The sequence below is a fragment of the Athene noctua genome, chromosome 2 (genome assembly GCF_965140245.1).
Source record: "Athene noctua chromosome 2, bAthNoc1.hap1.1, whole genome shotgun sequence".
Classification (NCBI taxonomy): domain Eukaryota; kingdom Metazoa; phylum Chordata; class Aves; order Strigiformes; family Strigidae; genus Athene; species Athene noctua.
The window spans coordinates 149,401,949-149,418,084 of record NC_134038.1 but is presented as its reverse complement, the minus strand read 5'-3'; the positions used below and the strand labels follow the sequence as shown (position 1 = coordinate 149,418,084).

At 44.9% G+C, this 16,136-nt stretch overlaps 2 protein-coding genes across 3 annotated transcripts in view; both read right to left on the bottom strand.

Moving 5' to 3' along the window:
- Positions 1-5,342, bottom strand: part of NOD1 (nucleotide binding oligomerization domain containing 1) — a 29,947-nt gene extending 24,605 nt beyond the window's left edge. For both annotated transcript variants that reach the window (XR_012633231.1, XM_074900612.1), the window contains exon 1: positions 5,171-5,342. The gene's annotated coding sequence lies outside the window, so the exon portion shown is untranslated. The remainder of the gene's footprint in view (positions 1-5,170) is intronic.
- An 861-nt stretch (positions 5,343-6,203) lies between these two features.
- GGCT (gamma-glutamylcyclotransferase) lies at positions 6,204-15,603 on the bottom strand. Its single transcript, XM_074898111.1, has 4 exons — positions 15,387-15,603; positions 12,404-12,549; positions 9,186-9,321; positions 6,204-7,260 (listed from the first exon to the last, which is right to left on the bottom strand). Exons 1-4 carry the CDS (start codon positions 15,537-15,539, stop codon positions 7,111-7,113), a joined length of 585 nt encoding a protein of 194 aa, XP_074754212.1. The 5' UTR covers positions 15,540-15,603; the 3' UTR covers positions 6,204-7,110.
- Positions 15,604-16,136: the final 533 nt, after the last annotated feature.

Genomic DNA, 16,136 nt, shown 5'->3' with positions numbered 1-16,136 from the left:
AAAAAGAAAGACGAAATACAGCAAAAGGACAAGAACATGGCAAATATGGGAAGATCAGAAGGTCTCAAAGATGCCTGCCCTGCATCTGACTAAGTCCAAGTCAGTACAGAACGTGGCTGCTACTGGAAGGGGTGTGCATGCATATGCTGCAGGAGACAGCATGTTCCCTTTCACACAGGGTGATCTGCAAGAGAGTGGAGAAACAAAAGAGCCATCAAAAAACAATATAAAGTGAAGCTAAGCATCAGAGGAGAAAAGAAGAACGAGCAAAAATGCCAAGCTGGAAAGTCAGAGCTGGCAATACAAAATCTGTGCATAATGATGTACTCAGTGATATTTTCAGCTGCAGTATTAAATTTAAGGCAAAAAAATCACCACCATCAGTACTGGAGAAAACAGTAATTTTTATCAGTCTCTTTTAATAAGAAAAAATGGAAATTTCCACCATCCACAGACTAAGAAAATGCCACATCAGATGAGCAGCTGAACACCTTAAACAGTGCTGGAATAGAAAGACTTCCTGACACATGTAGTTAAGAGCAAGGCAGGTATGTGCACGTTTGTAGCAGAGTGTATCATCTATATTGAAGAAACTTCAGGTCCTACTCAGGCTAAAGTAAAAATTTTCTACAGTAGCAGTTCTAGGTGCAACTGCACCTGAAAGTCCTGATCAGCATGAGAAATGTACTTGTTCTCTTAGAGAAACACACTCCCACACTGCCCATAAGATTCTGACATACACGACTGATTCTGCTTTGCTAGGGTGTTTTTTTGTTGGTATCGGGTTTTTTTTAAACACGAGGCCACTGTGTTGACATCGTGAGGTCTTTAACTTACCTGCAAGTCCAACACCTCTCTTTCTGGAAAGAGTCACAGCTTCCATAGTGATTTAACATGAGCCTTCTCAAGGGATCTCAAAGGTACAAAATACTAAGTCTCTTGTTAAAGGATCTGTTAGTTTTACAATGCGAGGTTACACATCTAGTATGTCTAAAGGTAAATGCTTATGCAGCTTATAAATACGCATTGAAAGCACTTCCTTGCTTGAGTGCATATTGTGTTCTCTGCCTTATCTTGGGCACTCCAGATGCTGGATTCAATTCCAGTGCAATTCTTGCAATTGATGTGGCATCAGTCAGGGGGGCGCTGCTAGAAAAGACCAAGACATACACTAATGTGAGATACCTCAGTGCACTGACAAAGGTCTAAAATAATCCAGCATTGAGAACTACTGCCTCATTTCTGGAATGGTTCAATTTCTGAAAGGGCTAATGAATAAAATCATTTTTCTGAAGGCCATCTTGAGACTCTTACAATCCTTTGTAAAACACCACCAAGTTATGATAAGGAGACCTGTTCTAACAGCAATAGTCTGTGAACACATCTATTTAGAGAAATGAACATCAGTATTGCAGTTTATACAGAGAAAGGTATGTATATGGGCAAAAGGGGAAAGATTTTTCAAGCCTGATACAGTAGCTGAAACAGCAGAACACCTAAGTAGGAATGGAGAGAGAGGGCAGAGATGATACCTGGACAAAGCAAGAGTCTAGTATGGGAGATAACAGGACAGATGCTTATGGGGAAATGCTTCCCATCTGGGAACAGAATGGGCTTCTTGTTCCTGAAAAGAAAAATAAAAACCAATGATTTCTTCAAGAAGCTGCCAACGATGCTGAAGAGAAAATTCAGTTAGCCATTTTGAGGACAGCAGCTTCAGTCAAGTGAGGAAGACAGAAAACAGACTACCAGGAATTAAAACGAACCAGAGAGCAGAGTGCTCACCCACAGGTTGCAAAGGCAAAGCAGAGAGAAGACAGGCCTTGGCCAAATGAAGTGTCAACAGGGATTCAAGGGATGTGAGAAGCAGCAGCAAGTCTGGCAAGAGATGTGTATCATATGCCTGCATAAGTGAGAATAACGAAGAGGAAGCAAGATGGGGATCAGTCCAGGGATAAGGAAGGAAATGAAAAAGGGAAATTAAATTTGTCATAGTAAGAGTTACAGTAAAAGTATCGGTGCTTACCGCAAGGTTTTAAGCTGCAGTGGCACCAATGGCCTCCTGCATGAAGACACTGGCACTTTTATCTAGTGGTTCTTCTGACCTCCCTCTATTCCCAGCATTGAGCAAGCATATATACATTTATATCTTTCCTGGCTAGCCCTGCCCTTCTCACATCCTCTTTTCACCAAGATCTCCCTGCTCTTCTAACAAAACTGCTATGCTTATTCAACTTCCAGCACTGCAAGTTCTCTGGCAGTGAAAAATACACTGGTTTATCACAACAAGGTCTTTTTAAATGTAAATGCTGTAGATAAAGGGGCTGAAGAATCTTAAATAGCTAAAAACCATTTCTGGTTTTGTGTGAACTAGGGAATTCACTCCTCATTGAGGTGGCTGCTCTCAAGGAGACTTCATAGGATGAAGCAATAAAGGCAATACAAGGAGCAAATTACTTAACATTGTCCCTTAAAGCAGCTGATTTAAGACTAAACTAGACTATTTCTGAAGAGCTGAAAACTCAGTCAATGCTACTTCTTCTGTAGTCTTGCTATTTTGACAAAAACTGTTCCTTTAAATTGCCTGTGAAAAAAAGTCCTATGCCACATAACTATCCACAGCCAGTAGCTGGAATATTTTCAGAATTTTCACAGCACCTAGCAGCCAGCTCTGGCAGGACAACAGGGAAGCACATACATGCCCCTCAGTGCAAGGCCAGGGCTAGTGAAGTTCCTGCTCGCATAGCCTTCTGTCTGCAGTATTCAAAATGCAATTAGTCTTCAAGAGGTGGCTCCATTTCACATGAAAATCTGTGCCATTTGTCTCAAAGTCTGATTTGTTTCCCGAGAAAAGCTATTTTATAGGCTCAGCCACCTTCCTGCAGTCATCTACAGCAAGAGGAGAACTGAAGATTTTGACATGCTTTTATAATATAATAATATTATTCTAGATAATAGATTATATATATTATTTTATATTATATATTAATTTTTATTATTTTAGTATAATATTTATTTATAATAATGGCAATCTAGACCCAGTCAGGCCAGTCTAAACTTTTTGCTATCACTGTGAGAGACAGATTCATGTGTGCCACAACAGCCAGTCTTTGACTACAAGAAATGAGTAAGACAATGTATTTCCACACAGCAGCTCTAACCTTTAAAAGAGCTGCAACTATTTTACATAGTTCAAACCCGGTAAAAAATGTGTAGAGAATAAAACAAACGGGCACATACACTACACACAAAGTCTGCATGTTTTGATGAGAAGTGATGCAATGTATTCCCCAGAGGTACTAAAAAATTACCCTTTTATTTTTATAGCAGAAATGGTGTATTGAGAGTCCCTGTACTGACCTTAAATGATATTCTCTATCCAACAGTTAAAACACGCTCATCATACCCCGGTTTACAATCTCTGTGTAACTATCACCATAGATGCTACAAATAGCAATAAATGCTACAAATGTCAATAAATGCCCTGGGAGCCCCATGTTAACAACACACTAGTGTAATTCCATTACAACGTGATTTTGCATTGCTCTGGGGTTACTGAGATCAGCATCTCTCAGTGATTCCCAACTCCTCTCTCCTCTTTGTAGCATAACTTTTGCAGCCATCCCTAGTTGTTTGGAGAGCAACAGATATAAGAGAACACAGAATAAGATATTTCTGCCTCCATCTGGTAAACTGACAAGCTTTTGTTTAAAAAGCACAGGCTTTCACAGAAATATTTATACACCTCACAGGTTTCGCTGCTACCTTTCCTAACAGCTTACTTTTAAAGAAACAGAACTTTATGTACAATGTTTGGATGAATTAACAAGCCCTTTTCAAAATGATTTTACGCGGCTTCCTGATAATTCCTTTCTGGTGGGCAAAGAGATGTTCTTCAATCAGAGAAATCTTGAGGATTTTTTTTTTTTTAAGAGATGGAGGAGGGGAACAACTCACCGGTATATCTAAAAAAATAGAACTGCTTTTCTACCCTTATTTTACGATTTTCGCACTCAACCTGCAGTGAATTCTGCAATTAAAGTTTGCAATTGATGGAATCGCGTATCCACAGCACTCCCAATGCTTTGTTCTCCCAAGCTTTGTTCTGGTCATTAACAGACAACCTAATTAGCCAGAGCCACGCACCCGCCCACCGCCCGGCTGTGCCTGCCCCTCCACCGCCCCAGCAAAACGGGGTCCCGCGGGGGGAACCGCCCAGGCGCCAAGTGAAACAGGGTTAACTGCTGGTGCCAGCAGCACACGGGCGTGGAGGCAGACCACCGTCCCGCCACGCCGTGCCACGGCCTCCCCACGGCCACGGGGCACCAGCTCTGCCCAGGCAAACCGCTCCCGCCTCCCCCTCGTCCGGATTCTTTCGCGTTAAATGAGCGGAACGCCGACGCCTCAACGACTGCCGCCTGAATCGGCGCAGGGATACGGATCTTCAGGCAGGTTTACGGCGAGTAAATGCCTTGTTTTCTTTTTTTTTTTTTAACTATTTTATCCGTCGCTCAGGGGAAAGGCGAGGCGGGCGCGGGCTGCGCGGCAGGTAAGCGCTGCCTCCCGCCCGGCTGCGGGGCGCTCCCTCCCACCTCCTCCTCCCTTCAGGACCTCGCCACCCTCGGCCTTCAGGAAAATGCCATCACCGGGCAGCATCTGTAACAGTATTTATTCCCGGCAGCGCTGCTGTATGACGGCGCTGCTCCCCCGGCCGAGGCGCTGCGGAGCCACTGCTGCCTGTCCGGGCCGGCCCCGCTCCTCGCTCCCTGCCTGCCACACGGCGACCTCCTCCCCTGAGGAAGAAGCACGGACAAGTCCCCAAGTTTTCAATTCAGGAGCGCCAGAAGTTTACCAAGAGGCGGGAGCCGCCGGGGCGCTGCCTTCCCCCTTCCACCTCGCAGCCTTTTCACGGGGTAACAAGCTCTGGTTTATAAAAAGCAGAAACTTCGATTTCCAGGCTCCAGCCCTGCCCGGCGCCAGCCGCTGACCTGGTGCCGAACGCCTCCGCTTCCCGCCGGCCCCGAGCCCCCCGTCCCTCCGCGCCGCCCAGCCCTCACGCCATGGCGGCCGCCCCCCCTCCCCGCCACGGGCACACACGCTGCCGCCGGTCAGCGAGGCGGGCAGCGGCCCGGCGACCCTCCTCCGCCCCTGGCCCTTCCCCTGCACTCACCGCGGCGGCGAAGGGACGGAGGGGAGGAGCGGGGCGGCGGCCGACCCACGGGTGCTCCGCTCCACCCCACCGCCGGCCCGCCGGGAAGGAGCTCCCGCCCCACACGCGGGCTCCCATCCCGGGCGGGAAGCGGCCCCTCCCCACGCAGGCATGGCCGAAGGCCTTTTTTTTTTTTTTTCTAACGACCACCACCTTTCTCTCCCCACACCGGCCTGGCGGAAGGGCTTCGCCCCCCCGCCGGGAGAGGTGCCGGGCGTCCCGCCTCAGGGTTCCCCGGCCCTCGAGTACCCACTATTTTCTTCAACAGGAGGCATCAAGTACTTCCCCGCACCTCCCCCCCCAAGGACTGGTTTGTTCTTGCAAGAGTAAAATAACCATTTAGAAGTTCAAAAGCCCAAAGGAGCATAGTAAGGATAAAGAAGAGAAGTAGTGCTGATGTTGAGGAGCGTGTTCATGCATAGTTTTGCCCTCCATACTGAAATCATACCCATCAAAAAACCATAAAAAGCAAATGAAGTGCCAGTTACCTTTCCACCTTGTGCTTACATAAGCAAAACATATTCTTGAAACATAGATTGAACAGATGGGAGACGTTCGGTAATCACAATTTTATTTACTTAGTTTCAGAGTAGACAGTGCTAATACAGAAAGTACCATGTTTTACTGCAGTCACTGTGCCCTACTCTGGAAATGGGCATGTGACATCAGGACAGCACCTATACATCCCTGGCAGAAGTTTGCAGAACAAATTTATGCACAGAAGACATGGTAAGTCTGTTACTTTATAATTTGTTTATCTATGCAGTCACACAGTGACACCAATTATATCTTGCATCCCTCTGTACATCAAGAAAAAACTACAGAAAATGACTCAAAGTTCAGTTGTTTGACACCTTCCAGGTTGTCCATTTTATCTTGTCCCCCCCAGACTAACTACAGGGGTTGCCAAATACCATGAAGATAAGTATTCCAACCCTCCCAAGAGCTTCCAGTTTTGCAGAAGATTGTCAAAGCAGGAAGGGGGGGGGGGGGGGGGGGGGGGGGGCAAGTCTGTTGTTCTGGTGTTTGACAAACAAAACCATGGAACAAATGCACTAGGACTCACAGACTTCCTGATTTCACTGGACATGGCCAAGATAAGCAACAAGCCAGTCAAAAAGGTCATTTAAAAAACACCTTGGAACTGTCTAACTAAAATGAATACTTTAAAATCTGTTGGTTATACCTAAAGAGTTCACCTATGAAAGTTACTAGACATAGAAAGGAAGAGGCCATTATGCTTTGAATGAGATCCTTTGCTGAATGTTGTCTTCAGGCCTAGGTTGTCTTTTGGACAAACACTTAAAAACATGGAGATAGTTAAAAAAATATTACATTTCTTTGTTAACTATATAAACAAACAGGAACTCTATAGCTTCAGATAGGTTGGGCTTTAAACCATTAAGAGAAGCAGCAGAGGAAAAAGTTGAGTCTTAGAGTTTTGACTCTACTTTGCATCTAACAAATCTCTGAAATTCTTGATAACTGTGTATACAACCTTTAAGAAAAAAGGGCTTGATCCTGCAGCCCTTATTCCTCAGAAGGCAACAGATGCCAGTACTCATCAAGATGGCCTTTTTATTTTAAAAAGATCAGTAAACAGGACATGAAGCACAAGTTTGCATGCAGCACTGCATGACAATTACAGAAAGATAATTTCTAAATCTGCAAAAACTTCAGCATGTACTCAAGCTATACATCCAAAGCAAAGAAGTTACCAATGTCAGTGTGTCTTCAGAATGCACATTATGTCTAATGGCTTACTGTAGGTACACAGCAAACTCAAATTTTCTTGATAAATAAAGAAACTGCTGATCAGCACAGTGAGGAGAAGTACCTAAATCAAGGTGAAGGAGAGGTATCTAAATCAAGGTGAACCGCCAAGCAAGCGCAGAGGTATTCTATGCAGAATTTATTTTCTTTGCTTTCACAGCAGCTTCAATCTCTTCCATGATCGGCACTGGCCCTGCATAGTTATTAGTTTCAATAGCTTCTAATTTCTTCTGATAGTCAGCTGGCAAGCCATTCTGTTCTGCACCCATGCAGATAACCTACAATCAAAAGGGAGAAAGAAAAAAAAGCCTTCATTAATAGGAAGGACAGACCCCTTCCAACGTTTACTTGTACAGGAAGAACCACTTAAGGTAACAGAATTAATCCCAAATAATGCTATTTGTACCTAGAGATAGCCAAAGGCTTCAGGAAGACCACTGAAGACCTTAACAGTGCCAACAAAATTACTCTGAAAAGACTTGTAACTACTAAGGCATACCTCTAAGATTCTGAAATGTAGCCAACTTGCATGAGACCGTACAATTAAGCTGTTATTCAGTTATTCTCTTTCTTCCAGTGAGGATGAGAACTACTTTTTATGAGTTTAGCCAGCTTTACTATCACAACTGAGTAAGAAGCAGCATATATAATCGAAATTATTTTTCAAAGTGAAGCTGTTCAAATCAAAACCACAACATGGACAGGTTATAGGAGTAACAGATGCTTAGTTAAAAAGCATGGATTCCTTAGAGTTTGTTACTGCAGCCTTCCTACATACAAAATAAGTATTGGTACAAGAGAAAAGAAGTGACAGTGAGAGGAAGAGAGGAGGCTGTAGGGAGCCAAGGCTTTAAAGGGCCACAGCAAGCTCCCATACACAAATGGACAGATATGCAGATTTTAAAAGCTGACACTATTGTAAAATATTCTTTCATGCATTCAACAGCCAGGATATTCAAGGATGAGGTATCTAGAAGGAATGAACTTTGCCACAAAAAGTGCACAACAGCAGGTGGATGTAGATCACTGTGTGACAATGTGGTCACCTATACTAAATTTTTAGCCCTCTTGCCTGGTTAACTGAAATAAAAGCTGGGGGCAGGGGGGAAGGAGAGAACTAACAACTGACCCTGACAACAGCAGGAAGGAACGTTTAGCTAAAGTTGCCAGTATTGGAGGTTTGCTCTTACAGCATACTAGTGAGAGCTTGCACACAGCAGCAGACTGTGTATTAACTCCCTGGAAAGCCCTAAAGATCCATCTTGACAGGAAGCGGGTTGGCAGGGAGGAGGTTTGTCAAGCAGCAGAGCCTGCCTTCTGAAAGCGAGCTTTCTCTTCAGAAATCCTGCAGCAGCTGGCCTTAGCTATGCTCCTGGAAGCTGATTCATAGGAGCAAGTTCCTCAGTTAAGAGAAGGCGGCACACCTTGGAATTTAACAAGCTCGAGACCTGTTTCTTTGCTTTCGGTAGAAAAAGGCAACACGTTACAGTGATGCCTATCTGCAACTGCCAATAGCTGCACAATTCCAGACATGCAGTCATGCCACCCAAGGCTAGGCCCGCATCAGATCTCACAAGCTAAGCAGGTCAGGCCTGCTGCATAACTGGATCATGTGTCTGTATAGAGTCGGCGCGTTGCAGAACAGTGTTGAAACACTTCTGCCTCACCAGCCATCAAGTGGGAACCCAGCAGTGCTCTGCAATGTTGCTGGAAGTCCTGTGATATACTGATGATGCATCTGGTAAAAGGAGGCAGGTGGACTCCTGTATTAAATGATAGTATGATACTTCATAAGACAACAGGGATAATCTGTGTCCTTGAGACAGCAAGGTGCTGTATTCTCCCCCACAGAAGCTTCCCTTGTCCTTCTAGTGGAGTACATTAATTTTTTGGAGGATCACTGCATATACGTAAACAACATCCTTCAGAAACCCTGGTGACAGTCAGAACTAATTCACAAGTTAGAGGCTTCACATAAGGCATAACTAAGCCAAAAAATAAAACTGATTTACTAGGCCTTTAAGAGCCACCAATCTTCTGCAAGCATCTCTATTACATTGCACACAGATTGAGTTATACCTTTACATTAGAGTTACCCATGCCTTCCACTTGCTGTAAATAAAGTACTTATTAAATAGGACAGAAGTACTACACTATATATTTCTGTTCATTCTCTCTGAAGTTACAGTGATGCAACACCTACCTTTTTATACTGAGGAGAAGGGGAACCACAGACGCAGTCCTTCATCTGGTAGCTTCGACAGGTCAGTACCTCTCCTGCTTGAGTGTGGACGTTAACTTCTATTGGGACATAAATGCCATCTTCAACTCCTTCTTGCCTGTAAAGGGCATATATTCCTTTTATGCCAAAAACCTGATGCATCTTTCAAACAAACTGTGCAATTAAACATACGCATTTACTGTAACAGAATTCAAGTCAGGACACTGGTCTGTGCTGTTAACAAAAACAAATAAAGCAAAAGATATTCTAGTACTTTTTGTGCAACTCCAAGAACAAGTTTCTAAAGAAGCAGCAGCATTCACTTTTATCATTTCAGCTGTAAGAAAGAGTTATCTACAAGAGAAACACAACCAAGATTAACAATTAATGAGCTAGGCACATATCATTCATTACCTTTTGCTCAGATAACAAAATAATTACAAAGTTTTATCTTGCCCATTGTGTTACATTTGAATAAGGGGAAACTCACACAACTCTTGCAATACACATTCCCATGAATAATCCAAGGCATCCTTTAATTTGCACAAGATGTGTACAGCAACAATGAGCTAGATCGGGGCAAAACCCATTTTCTTATTTTTTAATTAGCAAAATCATGCTGTCTTCAGAAAACAAAACAAAACTCAGAAGCAAAGCTACTTGTTATCTTTAATCATTAGCATTTAGCCAACAATAAAAGTCTGAGGAATTAGTAAGAAGTAAACAAGAAACTTAAGCAATACAAGATAGACTTTCTAGCACAATTAACTTCAGATGTTTTTTAGATATGAGATAACATGGTTTTTAATGCTGCTTGTCAAAACACCCTCCTGACAACTTACCTTTCTTTTAAAGACTTACTATAATTTCAAGTTATTTAACATAACATAACTTAGTTAATCATATAACATGGCCTGTGTTAAGTACAAGCAGAGACTAGAAGTTAAGTGCAGATTCAAGGCCTAACAGACTGCAAAATAAATCACATGGGCATGTGACAGCAAGAAAAATGTTACAGTTAAGTAACATCCACTGCTAGGATATATATAGAAAAGTCAAGATTTAGTCTAACTTATAGATTTGTGAAGTACAGAGGACAAAAAAAAAAAAATCTGACCATGGGACAGCACCAAAATGCATTTGAAGCCAGAAGGTTCAGACATCTAAGCATGAGATTCCCCTCCCATATTTTTGTTTTCTATATATATTACATTGTTTTACTAGGATTTCACCTAATAACATGCAGCGTCAATGACACATTCTCTCCTCTGCTTCTGGATAACAAAGCACAGGTTTCTCTATCCAGACCGGGGCAGGAGCGAAAGGGAGGGAAGGAAATGGTGAAATTACTTTTTTTTTGGTAGATAGAAATTCCAGGAAATAGGTTGGTTGAGAACTTCTATCTGCTTGTGCACAGCCAAAAAATTCCAAGATCTTCAGGATGTGCAGGAACACATGCAAGCTCTTTTGAGCTGGTTAGGTTGGTTGTTTCTTAAAAGAACTTTATTGACTATCATTATGAAAGCCAAGAACACATCCTGTTTCCTTCCATTTCTCATCCACCTTCATGGCATCAGTGGGGCAGCTGAGAAAAAGCAATCTTTAATGCTAGTGTCCATCCTGCAGTTTTTGGTGATGGTATAGCATTCAAGTCTCTAGCATCTTAGGGAGCATTAAAGTTTATCACCTGTGAAACAAATGTCAAGGATCTGCAATCTATAGTATGTAAACAACATTTCTAGAAGTTAAAATACAAAATGCTGTCCCCATAGGGCGAACACAGTGTTATTATCAAAGCAGATGCTGCCAGACAGCATCTTCATACTTCTGAAGTTTATGCTTTAGGAAAGCATGGTAAATCAGGAGATTTCAGTAAGGGTCAGCAGGGGACCAGGAAGGTAAGTGCTAGTGTAAGCAACAGAGGGGGAACTGAGAAGGTAATAAAGCAGGAACATGTGAAGCTCTCCCCAGCAGAAGCATACCAGCTAGATGCCCTCCTGTTTGGAACTAAGTGTCCCAACCAGGACTATGAGAATGCTGAGAGCGCCCATTCCTATGATGTGCTAACAGAACTTGGGCAACAGTTTTTGCTGTGTTTCAGGTTCGCTGTAGGCAATGAAAAGCAAGTTGGAACTTCAAGTTTCATGGCCAAGGTTATAAGAACATGTCTACACAGCACAGTGCAGCCATAACCAAAATTGCAACAGTACCAGAGGCAGAAGAACTGTATTAATGTAATGCTTTCAATGGGTTTAATATGCCCGGCTTCCTTAGCCTCACTAGCCTGGATTTCTGCTGGAATTAACCAACAGCAATGAACTGCTCTGAAGAAATGATCCTTGGGTACCAGAAGCATCATACTGTGCAAGTGCATCCTGAAAGCTGTGATAAACACATGACGCCAGCCAAAGTTTTGGAGACTAAGTTCTAAATCCTGCCTTAGACCCCACAAGAAGTTACACTACTCCTTGATTTGTTTACCCAGGTGGTCCTCCAGACTTCAGCTGGGGAACTACTTGCTCAGGTTACCTTAAACTCGTCTTAATTATCAGGCACAGGCAGAAGACTCTCCACTATGCACTGTGATGGTGCAGGCAGCCTCCACCATTCAAAGGGAAAACCAAAACCACCTCAGCTCCCTGCTTTGATCTACCTCAAGTTCAGAAAAGTTTGAATCCTTAGAAGACATGTAAAATAACCTCCTCAAAAGGTCCCTTTGTTTATATTAAAGATCTCTTTCTCTTCTGCAAAGTCTTGTCCTCATCCCTTCTTTTTCCACTACAATTGGAGTCTCCAGATGCAGAGAGACAGAAATTGATGTTAGTTGCAAAGGAAACTCTCCCTAATGCAATGGGAAAAGGGTGACAGGACAGAGTTCAGAGTGGTTTAAGAGACAGGACATTATGAGGACAGGGATTTAAAAAAAAAAAAAGGAGCCTGACCAATATATCAACTCCAAATCAAGGTCCACACCTTATTAAAATACCCTTAAGTAGCTTTAGCTTGAAAACAAAGCCATTTTAATTACACATGTGTTAGAAGTAATACAAGTACTGTGAGGTGAAATTCACGTATTAAAATCCAAAGCATCTTCTCAATTCCAACACCAAAGCTTTCACACAGTTCTTTACCAAAAATGAACTACTACTTTTCAATTGCTCTCTAAAAGAGTACAAGACAACAAAAGTTAAGTCACCTACTTATCCAGTGAACTTAAATTGCTAGTGTTCATTTTCCACACTATTCCCCATACTTCGTCTCCAGGGCTCTGAACAATGGTAGCTGCACCTCCATGCCAGACAGAACTTGTCCTGCCTTGGTGATGGCCGAACTTGAGCTTAAAATCCTGCAAATGAAACCAATGCAGAGAATCAATTTCCACTTAAGATAAGGGCTGTTGGCTATTCTTGACATGAAAGGGGCAGCTAAAGGAGGGTCTGCAAGTAGTCAGCTGGAGTCACAGGAGGAGGAATGGATAGGAGGGATCTGATCCAGCTGCCATCTGACAGGAGGCTGAAGTCAGCCTTTTCCACCCCACCTTGAGAAACAGCAGTCTTGGGGCAAAGGGAAGAAAACTCTGGCAGAGAACAGTATTGCTAAAAGCCTTGGTCTGTGGAGACCTGGACCAACATCCAACCTAGTAGTCTAGCCTAGACATTACCTATCAATTTCTAGCAGTGAGAAGAAAGTAGAGGTAGCCCTTTTTCAAGGCACATACTGAATTCTGCAGGGAACACAGAGGTGCTGAAGAAATGTCAGCCTGACTTTTGTCCAAGCTGACAGGGACAGGATTGCTTCCCATTAGACAGCCTGAAGAGCCCTCGGCTGAGATGTGCCATGAAAGAGGGAACTGGCTACTGCTGCCCTCTTGTTCCTCCAAAGACATGCCTACCTGGTGCCCATTCCTTTGCAGCTTTTGGTGCTGTTTTAAAACTTAAAGGCTACCATGCAGGGTCCAGGAAAATAAGGGTAAAGAAGCCTACAAGATGGTGAGCCTTGGGTCTTGTCCTCATGCACTAACAGAACTGCCCAATTATAAAATACCATCCTCTGTATTGGCCAGTGTTTTGTGCCTTCCCAGCACTCAAATGGAACATTCTTGGGTATTTTTAACACAATGCACATGCCTCCTTGAGTGAGCTTATTCAGGTTTTTGCAAGTTGAAACATTCTTTTAGAAATCAACTAACTCTTATGAGTAATAATCAAATATTACTACAGAGTCAAAAAAGAATAGCAGGTTCTTGCATTTTTCCAGTGTAATTTCCCATCTGACTCCATACACTCCATTTCCTCTCCTACTTCTTAGCCAATCTGTGGATGCTTCCCTATCAGTAGAGAAAGGAAAGAAAAAACAAACAACTTTAAGGAAGGCTACCTGCTTAACTATAACAACAAAATCTGTCAAAGGCAAAAAGGATTAAAAAAGCAGCAAAAAATAAAACTCAAAGCTATACAACCCCACAGCTTTGCTTATTTCTTATGATCACCCTCTTTAAGCTATCACTTTGATTTAAAACATGTGCGTACATATTAATAATCACTTTGAGACACATTACCTTCTTGTAACATGTCCTAACAGATATGGGGAAAAGGCTGCAAAAGTTGAGCAGTTGGAAGCTTGAACAAAGAAGAGCACCAATCGGAACACTGGTTGTTTTTTGTTTTTTTTAAGTGATAACCATTAGCCTGGCAAGCAGGAAACCTTCTGTTAAACTATGCAGGCAACTGCAATAGACACTGCAGGGAAGAGGGAACAAACACACTGGATATTTTCTCGGGTCAAGAGCTTGGTCTTTGGCCCCTCTTCTAAGTACCAGTGTAATACCCTTTCTGTGCTTGTTACACATCACACTTCTTACAGCTTTTGGCTGAAGATTAACAAAGCTGCAAAAAAATAAAAACAGAGGGCAGTGAATTTAATATTCTAGTTTAGCATCCAAAGTACTCTGTTTACAGGCTATTTTTTTTAAGCCAACGTCGTACTACCATAGAGTAATTAACAGAAATCAGCTCCAACCTTTGCACGCTTTCTCACTCCCAAGCATCAGTGATTTTCCAGCTTAAAGGGAGTGAAGCCGGCTGGTGCTAGCAGGGAGCACAGCAGTCAATCAGTCAGAGGTTGTCCTGAGAAGCTGGCACCTCACTGCCAGCTCTTGAACAGCCAACCTGCAGCGTGGCAAAGAGACGCTTACTGCGTAACCCAAAGATCTACCTGAAACCTAGGAGAGCTGAAGCATAAGGCTTTCTTTTATTCAAAGAGAAGTGCACAATACTGCTGCTTTCCTCCTCACCTCCAGGGTCTGATCCTGCAAGGTGTTAGGCTCTTAGCACATTCAGCTCCTCAGCAGTACCTATAAGCACCTCACACTTTACAGCAGCAGGCCTCAGTTGCCAGGCTGATAACCCCAAGAGCCACCAAGTATCTGACTATAGGGAGTTTATCCATGACAAGTTTTTGGAACTTTTACATACACTCCAATGTAGACAATTTCCTGCCAGTTACCCCAAGAGAACCTTCAAGTCATCTTTAAGTGGTATCAATCAATGCTCCGCTCTACAAAGGATCCTTCCAGTTGTACAAGCTGTGCAACAACAGCTTAATGACCACAAGCTCGTACTTCCAGGCCTACATTAAAGCCAAGTTGACATACTGACATTTAATGACCCCAGGCAGGGGGAGAACCACCAAGGTGTAGGAAGGCATCAGCTGCAAGTTGTGCAGTACAGGGTGAAAAACTGACACACAGCACAGGGAGGGCTTCTCACTAGTACCCAGTGTGGCAGAGGAGAAAGGGGAATTTTTTATTCCTTTAAAAATGCCCGAAGCTTGTCCCACAAACCCAGCTGAGCACCTGCTTCTTGCTCGTCCAGGTTCATAGCCCTTGTTACACTACACGCATGAGGCCTTGGCTGGCAGCCTCACAGACGTGGCTAAGCCCAGCAAGGTAAACCCCCAGAGGCGGGACTGACACCAGCACCTCGGCTGAGGGCAGCCTGAAGCGCAACGCTATGGCGTGAGGGGCGATGGGTCCCCCCCGCCTCAACGGTCCTGCGCCCGGTACTGGTAGAAGAGACCGGGCGGCAGCAGCACCGGACCCCAGAGAGCAGAGCCAGGCCCAGGCACGGCTCCACCGGGGCAAGCGGACTTACACAGACCCACCCGCCGCACCCTCCAACACACCTGCAGGCGCGCCACGGCGCAGAGCACCGCCGAGGGGCTGCTCAGCAGCAGCCGCTCCCGCAGCAGGTTGCTGCCGTACGCGTAATACAAGAAGCAGCAGCAACAGCCGCCACCGCCTCGCTCCGTGCCGGCACCGCCGCTGCCCGACTCCATCACCCCGCGCCCAGTCCGGCCGCGCCGCGCCGCCGCTTTAACGCCCTCTCCCGCCGGCGGCTGCCTGGGCGGGGCCTCCGAGCGGAGCCGCCCCCCATTGGCCGCCGCCTGCGCGCCGCGCACCGCCCCCTCCGCCGCTACTTCCGCCGCCACGTGAGAGCCAGCGCGTCGCGGTGCCGTGACGCTGCAGCGGCGGGGAGTGACGCCAGCGCGCACGCAGGAGTGACGCCAGCGAGGCGCGTGCCTCTGGGCCGCCTAGGGAGCGGCACCCCGTCGGGACCGGGGGCACGCTGCCGGCGCCTGCAGCCCCCGGTACCGGGGCGGGTTAGAGTCCCCCGAGTAAATTCGGGCCGATGCATTTCATTTGTGAGCCCCCTGGCCGCCCCCGAGAGAAACGTAAGCGGTGACGAATGTTAGATCTATTCCGTGAGAAGGAACATGGTGCAGCTTTTCTCGGCTGGGAGCGCCCGAAGCAGAGTAGGTTGGGAATATACAGGAGTAAAAGGAGAGAAGGTGTGGGCAGGCGGAACGGCAGACCCGCAGAGGCGTCTCCTTGCTTTCCCTGACATAGGCCGTGCTTGAATGAGGCAGGAGGAG

Coding starts and splice junctions, on each gene's coding strand:
- GGCT (XM_074898111.1), bottom strand. CDS start 15,539: ATGGAGTCGGGCAGCGGCGGTGCCGGCACGGAGCGAGGCGGTGGCGGC. Junction 9,322..12,403: donor AATTTAAGTTCACTGGATAA/GTAGGTGACTTA, acceptor TGCCCTTTACAG/GCAAGAAGGAGTTGAAGATG. Junction 7,261..9,185: donor CTTCTCCTCAGTATAAAAAG/GTAGGTGTTGCA, acceptor TTTTGATTGTAG/GTTATCTGCATGGGTGCAGA.